This window comes from Dendrobium catenatum, unplaced genomic scaffold (assembly GCF_001605985.2).
Source record: "Dendrobium catenatum unplaced genomic scaffold, ASM160598v2 fragScaff_scaffold_621, whole genome shotgun sequence".
In the NCBI taxonomy this organism is placed as follows: Eukaryota; Viridiplantae; Streptophyta; class Magnoliopsida; order Asparagales; family Orchidaceae; genus Dendrobium; species Dendrobium catenatum.
The window spans coordinates 28885653-28904521 of record NW_021319083.1 but is presented as its reverse complement, the minus strand read 5'-3'; the positions used below and the strand labels follow the sequence as shown (position 1 = coordinate 28904521).

General features: G+C 35.5%; 1 protein-coding gene across 5 annotated transcripts; it reads right to left on the bottom strand.

The window, feature by feature from the left end:
- Nucleotides 1-6733: 6733 nt before the first annotated feature.
- Nucleotides 6734-18028, bottom strand: LOC110105047. Of its 5 annotated transcripts, none has more exons than XM_020834426.2 (10): nucleotides 17646-18028; nucleotides 15800-16134; nucleotides 14834-15649; nucleotides 12843-14749; nucleotides 12606-12748; nucleotides 9907-11874; nucleotides 9757-9805; nucleotides 9416-9663; nucleotides 9018-9125; nucleotides 6734-7678 (listed from the first exon to the last, which is right to left on the bottom strand). In XM_020834426.2, the coding sequence occupies exons 3-10, from the start codon at nucleotides 15522-15524 to the stop codon at nucleotides 7450-7452; spliced, it is 5343 nt and encodes a 1780-aa protein (XP_020690085.2). In that variant the 5' UTR covers nucleotides 15525-15649; nucleotides 15800-16134; nucleotides 17646-18028; the 3' UTR covers nucleotides 6734-7449. The 5 variants fall into 5 exon arrangements, with proteins under 5 accessions (XP_020690085.2, XP_028551125.1, XP_020690071.2 ...); XM_028695292.1 differs by lacking the exon at nucleotides 17646-18028 and adding exons at nucleotides 17004-17158; nucleotides 17265-17520 and having other exon boundaries at nucleotides 12843-15649; XM_020834412.2 differs by having other exon boundaries at nucleotides 12843-15649; nucleotides 17565-18028.
- Nucleotides 18029-18869: the final 841 nt, after the last annotated feature.

Here is an 18869-nt window from a genome sequence, read left to right as displayed (position 1 = left end):
CTATAATTGATGTGTTATGTGATGGTTTTATTATATTATTTGTGAATTGATATAATGGGTGATAGATTTCTCCTAGGTTAAGAAAGATCTGGATGCTAACAAAATATTCTGCATGTGATCATTCTTATGCAGAGCTATAAATAGGGGGCTAATTAAAATTTGACTAACAAAATTTTCTGCATGAGCTAAATATGTTAAGCCCCCTTAAAATAAAAAAAAAAACATGGCCAAGGGATAGTGACATATTTGAGCCCCATTTATATCATGTTCAAATAATTCAAATATGTTATTAAAAATGTACACCGCATTACATATTAAATGCTCGCTATATCAAAATAAAATTAAAGATAGATAGTATAACATTATTTAAGATATAAATATGCATCAATATTTAATGTAAATTTACACATAGGATATTCAATGTATAAATATACAATATAAAATGCCACTAAAAAATATAAACTTATAGTAGTCAATGTATTTTGCATAATTGTATGCATATCTTTTTGATTTAATAGTTATTTATACTAGTTAGTGCATATATATAAATAGTAAAATAATCTAAATAAACCAATTATTTATAAGATAATGGGATAAAAGCTTCAATGAATATTCAAATAAGATTCGAGCAAGATTAATGTAAGGTTTGAATAAGGTTTGGACTATGATTGAATAAGGTCGGACACAATTCAAGCTTAAGTTCAAATCAGGTTGAAACATAATTCGAACCTAGTTCTTATGTTGGAACTAATGTTCACACTTTAGTTTTGAGTCTAATGGTCAAACACCATGTTTGAACCATAACATAATTGGTTCAAAATGTAGTTCAAACTTCTATTTAGCGCCCTCGGTCTAATTTTAATGATTGAACTCTATATATGCTCAAATTATTTGAACCAAGTATTTAAGTTTGAAACTTGGTAAAACTAGGTTTGATCACTATTAAAAGAGATAATACGGGCCTTGAACCTTGTTCGAACCTCATATCATCACCTAAGTTCATTTTCAAACATAAAAGTTTAATCTATTGTTTGAATCTCTTGTCTAACGTAGATATATATAACCCGTCTCATGTTTTTCTTTTCTAATTCAACCTAATTGGCTTGATGGTGTTGCAAAGAATGGTGAATGTAGTATAATTAAAGTAAATAAAACTTTAAAAATAATTTGGAAGAGAAGATTCTTGTCTAAGGCTTTGAAAGAATATAATTACAATGCGACGATTGGCATTGAGAATGCTTGACATATGATAGTTCAAGTAAAGAATTTTTTTTACAATTTGGATCAACATGAGGGATTATCCTTCATAATATGGGCATTTTTGTTGTCTAAAATGGGCATTGGGGATATTTCTCCAAATAAGAATGTATATGCATAGTTGTCCAAACAATTTTATAATGAAATATCAATTTCAATAAATTTAGACAAGATATTCAATTATCTAATACAAAATAAACAACATGATAGTATAATTAAAAAATAATTGATGATTAAAAAGCATATTAAAGTCCCAAGAAAGAGAATGATGCATGAATAATAAAACTGAAAAAGATGACAATATGGTTAAGAATTGTAATGGGTAGATGATGTGTTAATGAATCAAAAGCTAAGATATCATATCAACTACATGCAAGCTAATAGAATCTCACCTCTGATTCTCATGATGTTGTACTCAGACTCTTACATAAGTTTGTTGGAGAGGATGCATCTAGGGCTAAGATGGTGTGCTTATAGTTCACGCTCATAGGCATGTTTATTAGAGTATAAAGCCAGAGACATTTAAATTCAGATTTACACATATCACTATTGGTGTCATTCTTGATATCTTATCCTAGATATACACGTGTAACAGTCAGGTATGTAATCTATATATACTCTTGTTTATCCCTGTTTCTAATATAATAAAAGATATATTTACCTCTGTTATCTTGGCTATTACATCGTCTCTTTAGATCGGCAAGATCTACTCAATAACTGCTCAAGTTACCATCGTTCTTCAATGTCAATTGTCGGCAAAAGCAGAGACTGCAAAGATGTATTCACCTCTAAAGGCTCAAATTCTCAACTTAATATAAACAATGCATTCATATAAATGTAACTCCCACAATCTCATATGAACGAAGTGTGGAGATTGAAAGCAATTGAATTGCATAGTGATATGCAAAAAATAAACATAAGAGAGGTATATATATATAGTTGGTGACAGCTTAAGGTTGACTCACTAGCTCTTTATGGAAGCAAGCTAAACCTGAACATATATTATTAGCTTATTTTTAAATGAACCAACAACAAACAAACATTTTTTCCCTCGTACTTTAAGTTTGTATTATTTAATCATTCATAGCCATTGGATTCTAATGCGATGGTTGTGAGCGACTCATTTTCATCAGGGCTAAAGTTATAAGTTTCAGAATAAACCTTAAGATCACTATTTCCATGCCTTTCATTTGGCTCTATCATCTCTTTTGCAATCATGTAGATGTTTAATAGCTCATTTCCTAGCTACTGCTCTGAATTATCTTTGCAGACTACTACAACTAAACTTGGCGTCAATCTATTTTGAAAGGCTGCAAACCTTCTTTATCTCTACTAGATGGCTTTGTCAGCGATAGTTAACTTTTGCTTGAGGATTTCATAATTTATAGCTTGTTTATGATATTATCTCCTGCTTTGGGATTTATGACTTAGATCTATCAGTTTAATTAAATGCTTTTTGCTCTTTCTATTCTACTTTAGATTATCACATATGATCAATAGTTCTTTTGGTTTTTTGTTTAATTTGTCGCTAGATTACTCATGGTATTCATTCGCATGTCCCAATCTAGTTTTTTTCATGCTATATGCTACATGGAGCATACATAACTAGTGGATGCAAAAAAAGTTATTGAGATTGCTTAATTCTCAACTTATTGATTAACAAGTTATTGAGACTAAGACTTCGTTTGGGACAACTTTCTTTCTGATTTCTAAAGCGGTTTTCTAGTACAAAAATTTCTTGAATTAAATTTTTTTACTAGAAAGCCACTTTAAAAATAGTAGAAAAGTTATCCCAAACGAAATCTATGACTACTCACATATAACCTATGAAAGATATAAAGAGAAAATATATCAGCTTTTGGACATGCTTGAAAACTTATCATCTTTCATAATGAGGGAACATTTTGAGCACATGCTTGAAAATTGAAAAGTGAAATTTGGCGTAGTACATTGAATTCCATGCCAAGGTCCTTTATATTGTTGAATGGGCATAGCTATAATGATTTTCTATCCAAATCCAAAGTTCCAAAAATTGTCTTAATAGACTCGATGTTATGCATATAATAGTTTATCTACATACAAAATGTACTGTGTTTGATTTAATGTATCTTAATTAAACAATGTAATATGATCTATAAAATACATATTAAATGTGACTACAATGTTTCTTTTTAATGCCATTTTTTTAGTCTTAAAATAGGCTAACTTCTAGATGCTGACACCATCAAAATAGGATTTTAGTGTCATTTATGTTATTGTTATTCAAAGCTGTCAATGAATCAAGCAACTTATATCTTCAAATAACATTGAATTTTATTGGTGAATCAAATAGCCACTAAATTTACATTGCTCAAATTGCGACTATTTTTTAACCAAATTTATTAAAAAAATTATTTTTATTATCTTGCCTTTATTGGTGAAGAGCAAAACTTGGCTTTCCTTATCCAATTTATAATTTTCAGCTTTATGTTTGGCCAGCTTTTCGTCCTCTTAAGAATTTCTTTTTATTTAATGTAAGGCTTCATCAATACTTGCTCTAAGATCAATTCATATGTTGTTTCAGAAATGATTGAGAGCATGAAGAATGTTGCGAAACTTAACGTGGAATGACAATTGAGGAGAGAAACCTACTTTCTTTTGACTAAAAAAATGTCATAGGAGCACATCGTGCATCGCGGTGCATCTTGTCCTCTATCGAGTAGAAGTAAGTATCAAAACAAAATAAGAACAATGTGAAATTGATCAAAGGTTATCGCTAAAAGGTTGAGGACGAGCTCACAAATATATGCAGTGAAATTTTTGTCTATAATAAATAAACACTTGATCCCTTTTGTCAAATCTGGAGAGTCAACTGTATTTTATCACAAGATGTAAGAAATACAAACACTTGGATTAATTTTAATTGATATTAAGTGATTTCATAAAGGCTAAGCGTGCATCCTATAGTATTAGCAAGAATTTGTGTTGTTTTCTTGCACCTTTATGCTTTGTAGTTATTATGCATATAGATATATTATTGATGATTTCCCAAATTCATCTTCATGGTATCATTTATGAGCCCCATATTTTGAAGAATGATGAATGTGGCCTAGAAGGATGGAGGAAAAATGCTAGGTTATTCAAATGTGCTAATAATGTGCCATGGACGTTATAATATTCACATTTTCATCCACCGTGATGATGGTTAAAGATGAAAACAGTTTCAATTGATTCACAATTTTGTTTATAGATTATTTGAATGGATCTTATAATTAAGAGGTTTGATGGTGTTGCTCTCTTATGAGAATCTACACATAAAAAATAGAGGTAGAAGCATACAAAGGGAGGTAAGAGCTTTTATTTTCGTATGAGAGCAACCTTAAATTATTTTATTTTTACACCAAAAAATATATAGACTAACGAACCATGTCCTCTTCATCTTTGCCAATCTAAAAGGTATTCAACAAGGCCTTACTCAATATCATCATAAAATATAATTATTTGGTAATATCATCTAATACATATCACACGAATTAAGATATTTATTTCAATTCGATAGACTTATCAATTTAAAGTTGATATCACATATTTAATTTTGTCTAATCAATCATCTTACTTCTTAGAATCATCCTTCAATTTGTGAACTAAGGACCCGTATTTCGACTTCCAATTAGTAGATCACGAGTTTAACTAAAAATATAAAAATGGGTGGCCCACATAATCGTATTTGTCGCTCAATTTTAAACCATCAATCAATGACGCTAATATTCTCTCTTAAAAAATTGAAATAAAAATTAATGATCTTCAACGTTTCTTGGCCTTTATTAAATTTCTTATAGAAAATTTGACATAGCCACTCCTGGCATTCAATACATCAGATCAGGTCTTTGTACATTTGAAAATAAATTAATCAAACTTTGGACTCCACCCAAAATGGGTGGCCCACATAATCGTATTTGTCGCTCATTGATTGATTCATGTAAATCAGCCTGACGGGATGATGATGACAAGCTAAAAATATCTCATTCAAAGAAAGTACAAAATAGAAGAGATAGTGGCAATTGGAATGAATAAAAATCAAATAAACAATGGTGATTGGCTGAGCACAGAAAGAATCATCAGATCTTCCATCGCTTTCTCTCTCCTTAATAAATGTCACACGTGAGTTTGAGATGAGAAAGAAGATTTTGATTACATGAAATTGCTGTATCTGTCCTTTTCCTGCAATTTTAAGACTAAGAGGATGGATGATTCCAAAGGGAAGATTGTGGGGGACCGTTTGAATTCTTTATAAGAGGTATAGATTTATGGAATAGACATTTTGACAGAATGATTAGACATTCATTCACTCGCATTGTGAACAAACTTTGAAGATTATATTATATAAATATAAATATGTATAAACTTTAGGAAGTGGGGACATAAAACTTGGTGGCTTATGATGATAATATTATAACAGACCTTTCCCCTTTAGAGTAGACAAAGAAAACATTATTATTTATGACAATGGGAGCTCGGCCATATGTCAAATTTTTGGAGGGTTTCAATAAAATATCCAACTGAGCATAAACTACAAAATAAAAAACTAGGAAAAAAATATAGAGTTAGATTTCTAGCTGAAAGAAATCCAATCAACAATATTGCATTCAATTTTAAATATTGACTTCCATTGATTTGTACTGTTTTACCGTACAAATATTTATCCACAAATTTAAATTATAAAAACTAATGTTAGCCTTCTCATTTTAACCATGTAGGAGGCAATAATATATATATAACCATCTCATCCGAACAAGGCAGGCTTTTGCCATCTGCTTCACAGTCGAGAAATATTCATCACTCCCTAGCAAGAATGTATTGAACAAATAAAAAAATAAAAAAACATTGATTTCATTAAACTAACGAGTGGCACTATCCAATAATCTTGCTTTTTTCTTGAATGGTTGAAAATTTCTTAAAAATAAAGAAAAAAAAAGCAGCAATATTAGATTTTAAATTCAATAACAAAAAATAAATACCATAAACCACATACACTTAGATAAATCCCAAACCAAATGTTGGTACCACTTGAGATCGGGTCTACAGCCAAGTGGCTGACGGAAAAAATTCCTCCCATCCCACCCGAACTCGAATCCCCCAAGTTACCAATATATATATATATATATATATATTGGTACTATGCCCATGATGATGATAATAATGACAGCAATTGGATGTTGTGTCTTTTAACAGCAACAGGACAAACGGAGTACAGCCTTTTGCTGCAAAAACTAAAATAAAAAGGTATAGCATGATACCAACCAGCAGGACTTGGCCTAATTTAATGTCAACTGTAACCACACTGATGGCACTCAAATTAAAATAATAATAGAAGACCAAATATTTTACTATCGTTTGAGTCATCAAAAGAGAAAACTACAACGATTGACCAGCACTCACATGACAACAGTGGAAAAGCGCTAACAGATAAAACGGTCGTAAGAGAGAGAGAGAGAGAGACTTTCAATAATTAATACTTTTGTCCTTTGGCAATGAAACGTTCAAAAGGCAAAAGACAATTTATATGATAATATTCCATTGCTTTCTGGGTACAAATTTGAACTGCAACAACAATGAACTGACCGAATATTATCCTCTATATAAAAAGGAAAGTTAACGGTCGAGGGTGAAAAAACCTAGATTTTGAAAAAGTCCCTTTTGCCTGCACACATCTGCACATTTTTTCACAAAAAAAAACCCCCATAAGACAGAAGAGAAGCATCATCTCAAGAAGAACATATTTGATATTTCCTAACTAGTTACCAGAACCAGATGCTGAAAAGCCCATAGGGAATCTGTTCATTTAGGCTACAACCTGAATATCTTGATCATTTCTCATAAAAACAAAAGAATATATGCTAAAAGCCCTCCTCTCCATTTTGTGAAAAATGATATGGAAGCATAGATTTTTTTTTTTTTTTTTGGTGTTGGGGCAGAATTTACACGAGGAACCTGTACTTGGGGCAAAAAAGAGGATATAAAGGCACCGAAGGATGAAAGCTCTTCCACGAGGTTGCCTCAGGCTTTTTCCCAGTAAAGAAGATGCAATTAGTACTCCCCGACCAGCATTTGGCAAATGTTTTGCTTGCAGAATTATCACGTACTACAACATAGCACGGGGAGGGCTAAATCTGGTGATTGCAACTACAATAGAAGTAGAATCACTTGACAAATTCAGAGTGAAAGGCATATCACCCCATCAGGAAGATTTCTTGGCATTGGTAACACAGACACATTTCTCTGCGGAAATGATCGACGGGGTGTAGTTTCTGAGGCAGATGAGCCATCAATCCCATCCACAGGACCACGACCATGGAATTTTGCAAACCGGTTTATAATAGAACCTCTCTCCACATCTTGACATTCCATTCTAAAATCAACGACTGTGGAACCACCTTCCAACCTAAAATATTAAGAAAACAGTAAAAATAAAAAAAAAAAGTCCATCAACAAGTTGCAAGGAAAAAAAAATCCTGAATGAGAGATTATAAGTTCAGATCCTATTAATCTTCACAAAAATTTTCAAGGCAACACGACTGGGAGCGGAGAGCACATATTCCTAAAGACTACAGAGAATGAAGTGGGAGCTCACAAGGGCTAAATTCAATTATATTTCCACCTTCAAAACTCACATATCACTTTCACGGTCTTAGCTAATATTGACAAATTACGGCAGGATGTTTTGAAGCCATTTTGAACCAGTCTCGGTAACTGGCAATGGCTTCTGCTGCTATCGACAACAAGTCAATGATGATATATACCTCAGATAAACCAAAATCAGAATGCATACATGCATTAAACTCGACTAATAATTTCAACTGATCTCTCTGGCCATTGTATTTAGTATCAACTATTAAATTGAACCGCACCATTTAAAATCGTTTCCCTGGATAGTGAGTTGCTAGACCAATCGGATGTTTTTTTTTTAAAAACTAATCTTTCTTTTTTTTGTAATTAAATATCCATTCTTAGTTCCACAATATTCTATCAAGGCAATTCATACAACAAGTTGAAAATTACACCAAACCAAATTCCAATTAATCACCTCAATATGGCAATAAGACTACAAACATCTTAGTACTATATGGTCATGATACTTCAGCAGTTTTAGTGGTTTTGTTCAAATTTCAATGATTCCATGCTCTCGGTCTAATGCAAGTATAATCACCTTGCCATGGCCAGTGCAAAATTCCTAGAAGGACCATATCAAGTAAATCATGATCCCTAAATGAAACTCTTTTCCTCAATTGACTCAATGGTTGAGAACATGAACAACAAACAATGACGTTCCAATATTACCATGCTTCTAACAATTGAGTCTCCATAAAATTGAATAGTATCAGATATATGCGTTTGAACAACAAGAACAATGTAAGAACTAGATGTTAGACATTAAAAAAACTAAAAAGGGTGGCTAAACTTCTCGGTAAAGTGCAGAAAATCTCCTGAAGTCTGAGATGTATAATCGATTCTATGACCTGAAACCTTTCACAGCGCAGAGAACCTGACCATATGTTACAAGACACAAGGATACAAAATTAGATTTGAATCAAGTATTCTAAAGCACAGCAGAGTCCATCAAAATTCAAGCTAGATAAAACCAAAATACAATGTAGAGTTCGAAACTTAGTTATAGTTAAAATGGAAAGTGAAAGCTGAAAAAAAAAAACGGTGCTCTAAGAATACATGAAAAACACCAAAAAGAGGATTCTTAGACTTTGGAAGAAATATTCAAATCATACCTCAAAAAATTACTCTGGAGCCTCCGTAACCTCAAAATGAAATTATCCACAATATTTAGGAAAAATTCTTCTCGCTTCTTCTTGGGTGTATCATTTTTTTCCGGTATACTGAGCAAACAAATTATGGGATTATGTTAGACTAGATAAATATTTTAAGTATCTTGCTAGATAGGGCTTACAAATAAGTTAGATTAGTAGATGGTCGTAAGATGTACATAAAACATGCAATTAAAAGATCAATGAATCATAAAACTACAAAATCTGATTGCGTGATAAACAGAGGTCCATGATAAAAAAGAAAGTTAGCATAACAAATTTAAAAAAAAGGAAGAAAATCAAAATATTAAACCAAATAACACGAATTCATACAAACAAAATCCAAGTTACGGAAAACTCACGTGTTCCTACTTTCTAACTGCAATCCTGAATCATTTCCCAATACTGAGATCAGGCTGCATGCTTCTCCAAGTGTTAGTCTAGTAAGGTAATAAATCACCTTCTCATAGGACATCACAGAATCCTGGAAAAGAAATTTGGCAGGTACAGGAGGAAAGAGTTGTTGTATCAGCTGAGTGGTCAAGACGAGCCTCCTCTTCGGCCGAGTTATTGATGTAACATCATCCATAGCTTCAACATCATCTTCAATCTATAATCACAAGATTAAATGAGATCTTCACAAAAAACCAGCAAGAGAAAAAGAATAGCCTTAAAGATAACAAAACAAATTTAGCCTGATGACCTTCTCAATCAGCCTATTGGTAGCCTGAGCCCATTCCATCTTAGCCAAGCTGCGAACAACCAAAAAAACGTTTAAACAAAACAAAACATAGGAACGAAAACAATTATAAGCTTAATCAGCAGCTTCTCAGTTACTAGTCAAAACAAACACCTGAAGCTTTGCAAGCTTCGTGAATTTTGAGTAACCTCCTTGTGCCATGAATGCAGATCCGATGAGGCAATTTTTCGTTTCTTTCTCACCAAAACCAAACTTTCATCTGGCACTTTTAGATGAGGAGATGAATGAGAATCTGCAGCCACAGCAGAAGGCGATGAATTCTCTGAGATACTATCACATCTCCTTTTCATCATGGCATCATTATCCATTTGTTCAGAAGCTTTTGCATAAAAGTAATGCTGAGCACCAGCTTTGGTGCTCCTCTGAGAACTTCCAAGGCTGTCGGACAATCCTGAAGTCTGACAGTCCTTATAGTTTCCGTATTGCTCAAACCATGATGGAACCATTTGAGGATTAACCAGGTGTCGCGCATTCGTTCCAGTAAGATTAAGCACAGAACTACTCAGCGAACCGTTCTGTAGTTCAGGCAGCACAGTAGAGGAAGTTGGCTTGCGAGATGCCAACTCTCCAATAACAAGGTGGTTAGATGAATTGCCACTTCTCTCTTCAATCTCCCTGGAAGAAAAGCTTAAAATTTTCATATCACTAGGTTGTGCACCTGCATCTGATCCTCTGCAAGCAGATTCGGATCCTTTAAGCCTCATATTAACTATTTTACTTTGATCAGAGTCCGTTCCCTTCATGGCTTGCATTTGCTGCAGCAAAGAGTAACTATGTGTTTGAACATCATTACTGGAAGGCAAAACAGTTGGAAAGGTCACTTTTTCCCTTCCCTTTTTATCGTCTTGCTGATTAAAACCATCCGAAGAGCAAATAGAAACAGCAGAACTTTTATTTGAGATATTTTTGGACTCTTGCTCCTGCACCTCAGATGTATTGGCCACTTTAGGAGATAGATCCACACCCATTGCGTGGTTTTGCTCCGAATTTGTACCTTTTAGTGGATTTTCTTCTCCATAGGTAAATTGCTGTGAATTGAAAGAGCAAGCCCCTACCTCAGATGAAGCATTTCCTCCCATATTTGCACATTGATCATCTTGATGTGGGGGCCTTAAAGGATTCAATGACTGAAGTAAATTTGAAGGAATCTTCTGAGACTGTAATCCAGAAGGTCGCTGAGTGGCTGCATTTCTCCATGCATTATTGAAAAAGTTAGAAAAGTGACCTTGCTGCGATTCAACTGATGCAGCAGAAGGAAGATTGGCTGACACAGTTTCTACGACTTGGAGCAGTTGGTTCACATTTCTTCTATCGGAGCTAGCATTTATCATATCAGAATCTCCGCTTTGTTGGGAGTATAAATGTGAAGGTAAGGGTGAACCATTGTCAGGAAAGGAAGCAAATCTAGAAGCAGAAACTTTACCAGGCATGCCTGGAAACAATGCTTGAGAAGTTTGATTAGCTAGAGATCTATCATGAGGGTCCTGTGGCTGTGGAAGATGAATATGTTTAGGATGGCCATCAGCATTCACTTTGCTTCCAAACGATTGATTCACAGACAGGTCAAACTGTGCCTGTCTAGAAGCATATGAAATGCTCTGCTGCTGCAGCTGCTGTTGCTGAACTACAGGCTGATTTCTTATGTTAGTTATCATCCCCAATGAGTTCCCTTTGGTATTTGAATACAAGGCATCTTTCATGTTCTGAGGAGACATACTTGTTTTATAATCCAAGTTTTCTCTTCGATTAGTTTCATGAATGGTTGGCAAAGATACAGATGAACTGGGGGATGACGACCATGTTTGAGGAGTACCTTCAGCTGGTGCACGCATGAGCAAGGGATTGCCTACCACGGACTGCCTCTGAGGTGGATGAGCCAGTTTTAAACCAATGCCGTGTAGGTGATTTGCTTGTATACGTTGCACATGAGATATTGGCCCATCAGAAGCAACTCCCTCGGGCATACCAGACGATGAATTGTTTTCAAAATTGTTCTGTTTGGCAGTACTACTACAATCATCTGATTGATCCGACTTGTCAAAAAGCATATGAACATTTTGACTGCAATTGATCAGATTAAATATGTTAGACCCGCAGCTAGTTGCACATTTTTTTGTCAACGCTAGCCATAATTCCTTGTGAAAGCAGGTCACGCGAAAAGTATAAAGAAGAAAAGAGAACACACAACCCAAACTTACTGCAGCAAGTATTAAAGCACAATCATAACCTTATTTTTAAAAGTACCAAGGAAAATGCACTTTAATAGAAGAGGAACTATAAAGTCCTGTGACATTCTACAAAGCAGGCTTACACTGCAAAATGCACTCAAAGCACTTCGCAGTTGTTTTTTAGAGCACATTATGCCTTCACTCCACTCCACTTCCTGGTCAAAGAAGACCGGTTCAACTATGCGTTAATACCATGCATTACTCATCATAATGACTGTCCGATTGCTTGCTAGATTGCACTAGTTTTTCTTGTTAATAATTGAGTTAAAATAACATAAATCGTTGCATAATTTAATTTGTATGATGGTTGTTAAATAACATATAACATTATGTGATGCTTCATGTGATATATGCACTTTAGGTAATCTAAGCACTCACTTTATTTACACGTAGCCCTTTGCACAATGATAATCTTGAAAGATAATTACAGTTTCAATGTGATCATAATGATAAAACATGGTTTACTTGTCATCAGGGACAACTATCATTTTAGGTGTATGATTCTCGGACATGCAATGTAATAAAAAATATGGCGTACAATAACAACGGCCATGCAAAAGTTACCTAGGAAGACCAATCCTCTTTTCTTGGGAGAAGCGAGCCGTTGTTGCGCTGAAAGATTGTATAGCTGGATTATGCCCAGAAAATGTGCCTGTATGTGGTGATTCTGCTAAAGTTGAATTTTTTTTGGGATCAATAAAGCAATCCTACAACAAACAGGAACAACTTTAGACTTTATAATAAAGATTTATAGTAAGCAAGGCTTCCAAAAATGAGCTATAACTCGATGCTCATCATTACCTTTCCAATGTCAGTTGAATTAGTTGAGGCAACATGACCAACTAACTGAGAGTTTCCAAAATTTTCTTTCTCTTGATTTTTCAATCCCCACATCATAGGATGAGCAGGACCTTGAGACTGTGATTTGTGGCTTTCTTGATTAGCTGTTTCCACGTTTATCTCCAGATTTCCCATGGGATGAAATTGAAACCTCTGGGAACCCAAAGATTTTCGATCAGATTGATCAGAGAATTTTTGGCCACCACTGATCAAATGCAAATGGTCACTTCGAGCTAACAAAGAATCATCTCTCTCATTCTCATTTCGTCCATCACCAGTTTCATGACTAGTGTTCAAGTGGCTAAAAGCATGGCCATGTGCTTCACCTGATTCTTTATTGGTGTGACCTGGAGTTGGATCCCAGTCTTGTGTACATGCACTTAGCTGCTTCTGGTCATTAACTTGATTTGCTTCTTTATCTTTCATGAACAAAGGGCCAGCAATATGTTTAAAAGGATGCCCTGTCTGTCTATTTTGCAGCTGTTGATTTATTACCGTGTTTGATCTAAAAGTGCTGGGATTCATAAAATCAGCTAAGTTAGCAACATAGGAATGTTCACGAGCCATCTTTTGGTTATTAGTTTCAGATTTAACCGATTCTGGCCCTCCAACTGAACTCAGGGACACAGCATCCTTACTTTCACCAAACATTCCCAAGTTTCTAGCATGACCCATTTCAATGTTCATTGTAGTGTTTATGTCATTGCTTCGAGCATATTGATTCAGGTCACCGTTATCATCATTTTTAAAATTACGACTTCCACTAGAAGATGGTGATTCGATGCCCCAACTGCTTATTTTGTTACCCAACTGGCTATTCATATTGTAAAAAGGCATTTTCTGTTGTTGGATCCAAGAATGCTGAATTCCCTGAGAATTTGATCCCATTTCTGAAGAATCCATCTGTTGCATTGCTTGCTGGTGCTCCTGGACAACCCAAACATCATTAGAAGCATTCAACTGCCGTTGTCTTTCTTGAAAACTATTCCCAATGAAGTTGTACGGCTGATAATTCTGGGCAAATTGTGCATCACTTGTTTTCTTGGATAACTGCTGAACAGATCGAATAGAATGATCAGTTTCTAACCTTTCATTTTGTTCATATGAGTACTTGATAGGTTGCTGAGAACTAGGTACAGAATTTAAGCAATGTCTGGCTGTAGTATCATTTAACAATGGAAAATGCTTTGATCGTAGTGTATCATGCAGGTTGTTTTCAGCATCTCTTGCAACATTCTGCTTGTCATTATCACTCAACAAAACCAAATGATTTCCTGCCTGTGGTTCTACTTTCTGGAGACTCAATCCACTCCACTCCTCCTGTTGACCTGTGTCACTGCTGGACACTTCTAATGCCTCCTGCACTAAAGCACTCCAAGTACCACTCTGAAGTGAGGGAAATACATTGAGGCAGTCATTATTCTGCATGGGATATCCATTCAGATAAGTTCCTGCAACTTTGCTACTACTCACCCCAAGAGGAGCATCCCAATTGGCATTGTCATCAACACCAAACAGGATTTTTTCTTCAGTTGGATCTAGACTAGTCGCCATGTGAGAAGGGGCAACTTGTGCTGTGATGCTGTTATGAGACTTACCTAACCAATCAGTTTGCGCCCTTCCGTCCTGAAATTCTTGAACTTGAACCCTTTCTGACAAATGATTTGATTGATGAATGCTTCCCGAAACAGAACCACTGTCAGCACCTTGGACTAAAGCATTACCAAACAGAGTTTTTTCTTGAGCTCCCTGCCTTCCCCCAACAAAACTAGCACCTGAGTAACCTTCATTTGAGATGGGACGCTGATCATTGTGGAAGTCATTAAGTCCAGATGATTGCACTGATGTCCTTTCTGCATGATTCTCACCTAATTTTGACATCAAGTCAACTGATGTGCTATCATTTGGCATACCTTGTAACTGGAAGTAATGATTCAGAGATCCCATATTACCTGAAACAGGAGTTCCATGCAAAGATTGATCTAAAGTCCGAGGAACAAATCCCATGGAATGCATCAACTGACCTTGGTCCTGTGAATATATAAGCCCATTTGGAATACCTTGCATCATGGGTATGCTGCGCTGTGCCCAATTCATGTTTCCAGCAATAAACAAATGAGAATTATTTGTTGACTTTGATTGAGACCCCATGAGGTCAGCTGGCATGTAGTTGACTGCATTTGCAACAGGCATGCCACTCAGCATACCTGGCAACTCATCAGCAGCACCCTGTCCAGTTGCACCAAACATCTGGTTAAAAGGATTGTGCTGCCTTGCTCCTAAATGCAGCTGCTGAAACTGTTGCTGCCGTTGAATTTCTTGCATCTGCATGGCAATCAGGTGCTGCTTCCATTGCGTGTCATTAGGGCCTTGCTGATGCATTTGGTGAGGCTGCGACATTCCAGAATGTTGGCCACCAAGCTGCTGATGACCACCAAGAAAGTCAAAACTAACTGGGGATGCTGTTACATCTGGTTTTTCCAAACTTCCAGGAAAGCCAGAAACATAGCCAGGAGAATTTCCCTCTTGAGATCCAAAATTAGCTAAGCCTCTCTGCATTAAACTAAGATTATCAGGAATTGCACCTTCTCGCTGAAATTTCCCCTGACCAGACCTTCCCTGTAGAGCTGTTGAAACATGCATCAAGTCATTCAAGTTTAATTGTTGGATTTTGCCTTGGCTTTTATTGAAATGTTGTTTCAGACTGAACTGAGATCCTATGCCAAAAGGTGTCTGAAAGGGTAGCCTAACATTTCCTTGATCAGAATCTGCTAATGCAAAGTGAATTTTGAATTAACAGATATCAAAAAGCATACAAATTTTGGACCAACTAAAAAATATAAGCTGAACCATAAACTGTATAGTAAGGTGCCAAGCTAATCAAACAAAGCAGATGAGCAAATAATGAAATCATGTACCTTGGCAAAATGGTTTTCATGAACAAAAACATAAACTAAATAATTACGAAGGCCCGGAAGTGTCAGCTACCAATATAAGAAGATTGAGTCACTTTAGTCATTGCCCGGGTACCAATCCATGGATTGATGCTGGAAATGATATGGCCTGAACCTGCTACCAATATAAGAAGAAGATTGATGACTGCTGTTTTCTTCAAAGAAGTTGTGGATACCAGTAATTTCATTCCCGGACATAGAAGAAATAGCTTAAATTCCAGCGGTGACTCTTATTTCTACTTTCTAATTGAAACATGTCCAAATCTATGAGAATTGTGAGCTTCAATAGCCTCTTGGTCCTGAAGAAAAAAATATAGTAATGAAAAAAGTCAATGCAAATATGCTCTATGAGTATGCTCATTCATTAGAACTCTTTACCCACCCTTTGAAAGGAAATATCAAAAGCAATAATAAGTATCTTTGCCAAGCAACCAGCTAAGTGAACGGATTAAAAAAAAATCTGTCAAAAGTCAGTAAAAAATATGCTCCAAGAGCATGTTAAGTCTTTGAAATTCTCTCCCCACCCTTTTAAAGTAGCAATAAATCTTTTTGTCAAGAAATCAGACTTGAACGGAAAAAAAAAAGTGAACCTAGAAACTTCCTTCTAATTAGTGAATGTAATGCAATGTGCCAATGCCTTAGATATACAAAAGTATTAATGACTCCATGAGACAAGAATAAGATTAAAAATAAAATGAACAAAGCATAACATGTGCTTCTTTACTACAGATCTATAAAAAAAGGTGACAATAAATGAAAGATGCCTTAACATTTTGCAGAAAGGTACTAAGATGCAGTTTTCAACGGTTTATCTCAAATATTACAGGTTCCCAATTATCACCATAATAATGTGAGAGTGAGACAGTCAATTTGGGAATTAAAGAAAAATCACTTAGAAGTTGCCATCAATTAGGAAATAAGGGAGAAGCTTTGCCCCAAAGCAGACAGCAAAACCATGAAAGTTAAGTGTGCTATTATTCAACATGACTCAAATGGCATCCACATCTATTGCACACCAGAAGGATTCCTGGTGAATCTCAAGCTTAAGAAAACACACTCAATTTTGAGACTAGGCATTGCACTATTTAAGTAAGCAGCAGGTTATGCCCTCAAATATATCAGGCCAAAGAGATTCCTGAAGAAAGACAACAAACCAAACAAACCATACTTAGTTTTAAGATACTCCTCACTGCGACTCTTTGGAAATTCCTTCATATATAGATATTCTCCAATCTTGACCCAAGCCTATAATATTCAACAAGCAGAAAATTTGTACAGCCACAACTTAACTTCATGCACTAGAAATCACGCTCCATGATGCCACTGTGTTCATTATAAACCAAGCAGAAACCTTAAGATCTATATAAAAAGGGGGAAAACAAATGGTAAGAAAAGCATGGAAGCCACAACAAGAAAAATATATTTTTACCAAAAAAGCTATCGTTCCATGAATTAGATGGGAGAGTTCTTGAACTAAGTTGAAAAGCATATGCGGTTAGTCAAGTAGCAGGCGAGTCCAAGCAGCAAAAAATTGCAGACAAAACAACCTTAAGCAACAAGAATACCACATTCTTTCTTTAGCTCCATCACACCCAAAGAAAGACAACATTTGACCTCAACCCTAAACCTGCGGACTCACCCATTACTAACTTCCCCTCACCAAACCCAGCCCCGGCCACTAAGACAAGCCACATAAGTAAAAAATAAAATAAAATAAAATAAAATAAACCTGCTCGCCCAACAAAGCCACACGAACAAAACCTAAAGCAAGTGCAGAAATTCGGAATCTCCAAACCCAATTAGGTCTTACGAGCAGCCGAAATCAGCCACGAGTAGAATCCACACAGCGGAGACTGTTTTGCTTCTGCGAATCAGTTCCACCTGCGATCCATGAAGCAGATTCCAGGGGTGACCCGTAGAGGGCAGTGGGATTACTCGTACTTCCTCAAATGGCGATCTTGAGTCGATTTCTGAGGAATTGGTGTTAGGGTTTCCCGCGCTTCCTCGAGCTAGGGTTAGGGCTTCCCAAAGCGAAGAGAGAACAAAAAGCGATTTAAAAATAAAATTCTCACGAAGGTGTTCTCGGCGAGAAATGGGGCACAGAGAGATAAAGTGATCAGAATTAGTGCGAAATTTTCAACGAACTCTTGGAGGAGAAGATGGGGAGGTTCGGTTCCGAGGCGCTCAGGATCGGACTAAGAGCCGGGAAATTATTTTCTTCTTTTTTTTCCTCAATTATTTTAGTTGGCCAGAACGGGTTGGACAAATCTTAGCCGTCCGTTTTACGCATTCGATGATAAACCCGATAGATTCCTTTACGTTAGGTGTGACGCAGCTTGGAGATTTAATATCAGGAGATCAAGCCGTCCATTTCGTGATCCTCATCGAAGGATTCCGGGCTGGATTTTAAGCTAGGCCCAATGACCCCGTATGGAAAGAAGAGCACCCCTAAAGCCTAAGCCTATTAATATGTGGGCCAAGTTTCAGGCACTACAATTAGGCTGTTATTTGGCCCATGTAGCACTATAATTATAAAAATAATTTTCCATTAAAGGTAAGCCAAAGTTTAAAGTTAATCCACCACGTTGTATTAATATATTTTCTAGTTATAGCACAGTGCATCATTTGTATCATATGACTCGCATTGGTTCAACTTTATTAGACTTCATGATTTTCTTTTATTAATAAATTTTTCTTATATAAAATTCTCATGTCTCGTATGTTTTATTCTTAACATAATCATATATATATATATAATTATTTTAGTATTAGAATGATACTCTCACTCATCATTATAATTATTTTAACATTCAATAATTTGACAACAAAAATTAAGATGGAAGGAGGGTGAATGAATGATCTAAGAAGAGAGAATTCATAACTATGTATTGAACCAACTAATATTTACTATCATTTATGCGTCACTAAGGTTCATCTGTCTTTGACCTCTAGAAAAGCATCTATCATCTATCGATGCTATCAAGGATAATGATTGTCATTAACATCAAAATGGACGTCTATCATACCCATTGAT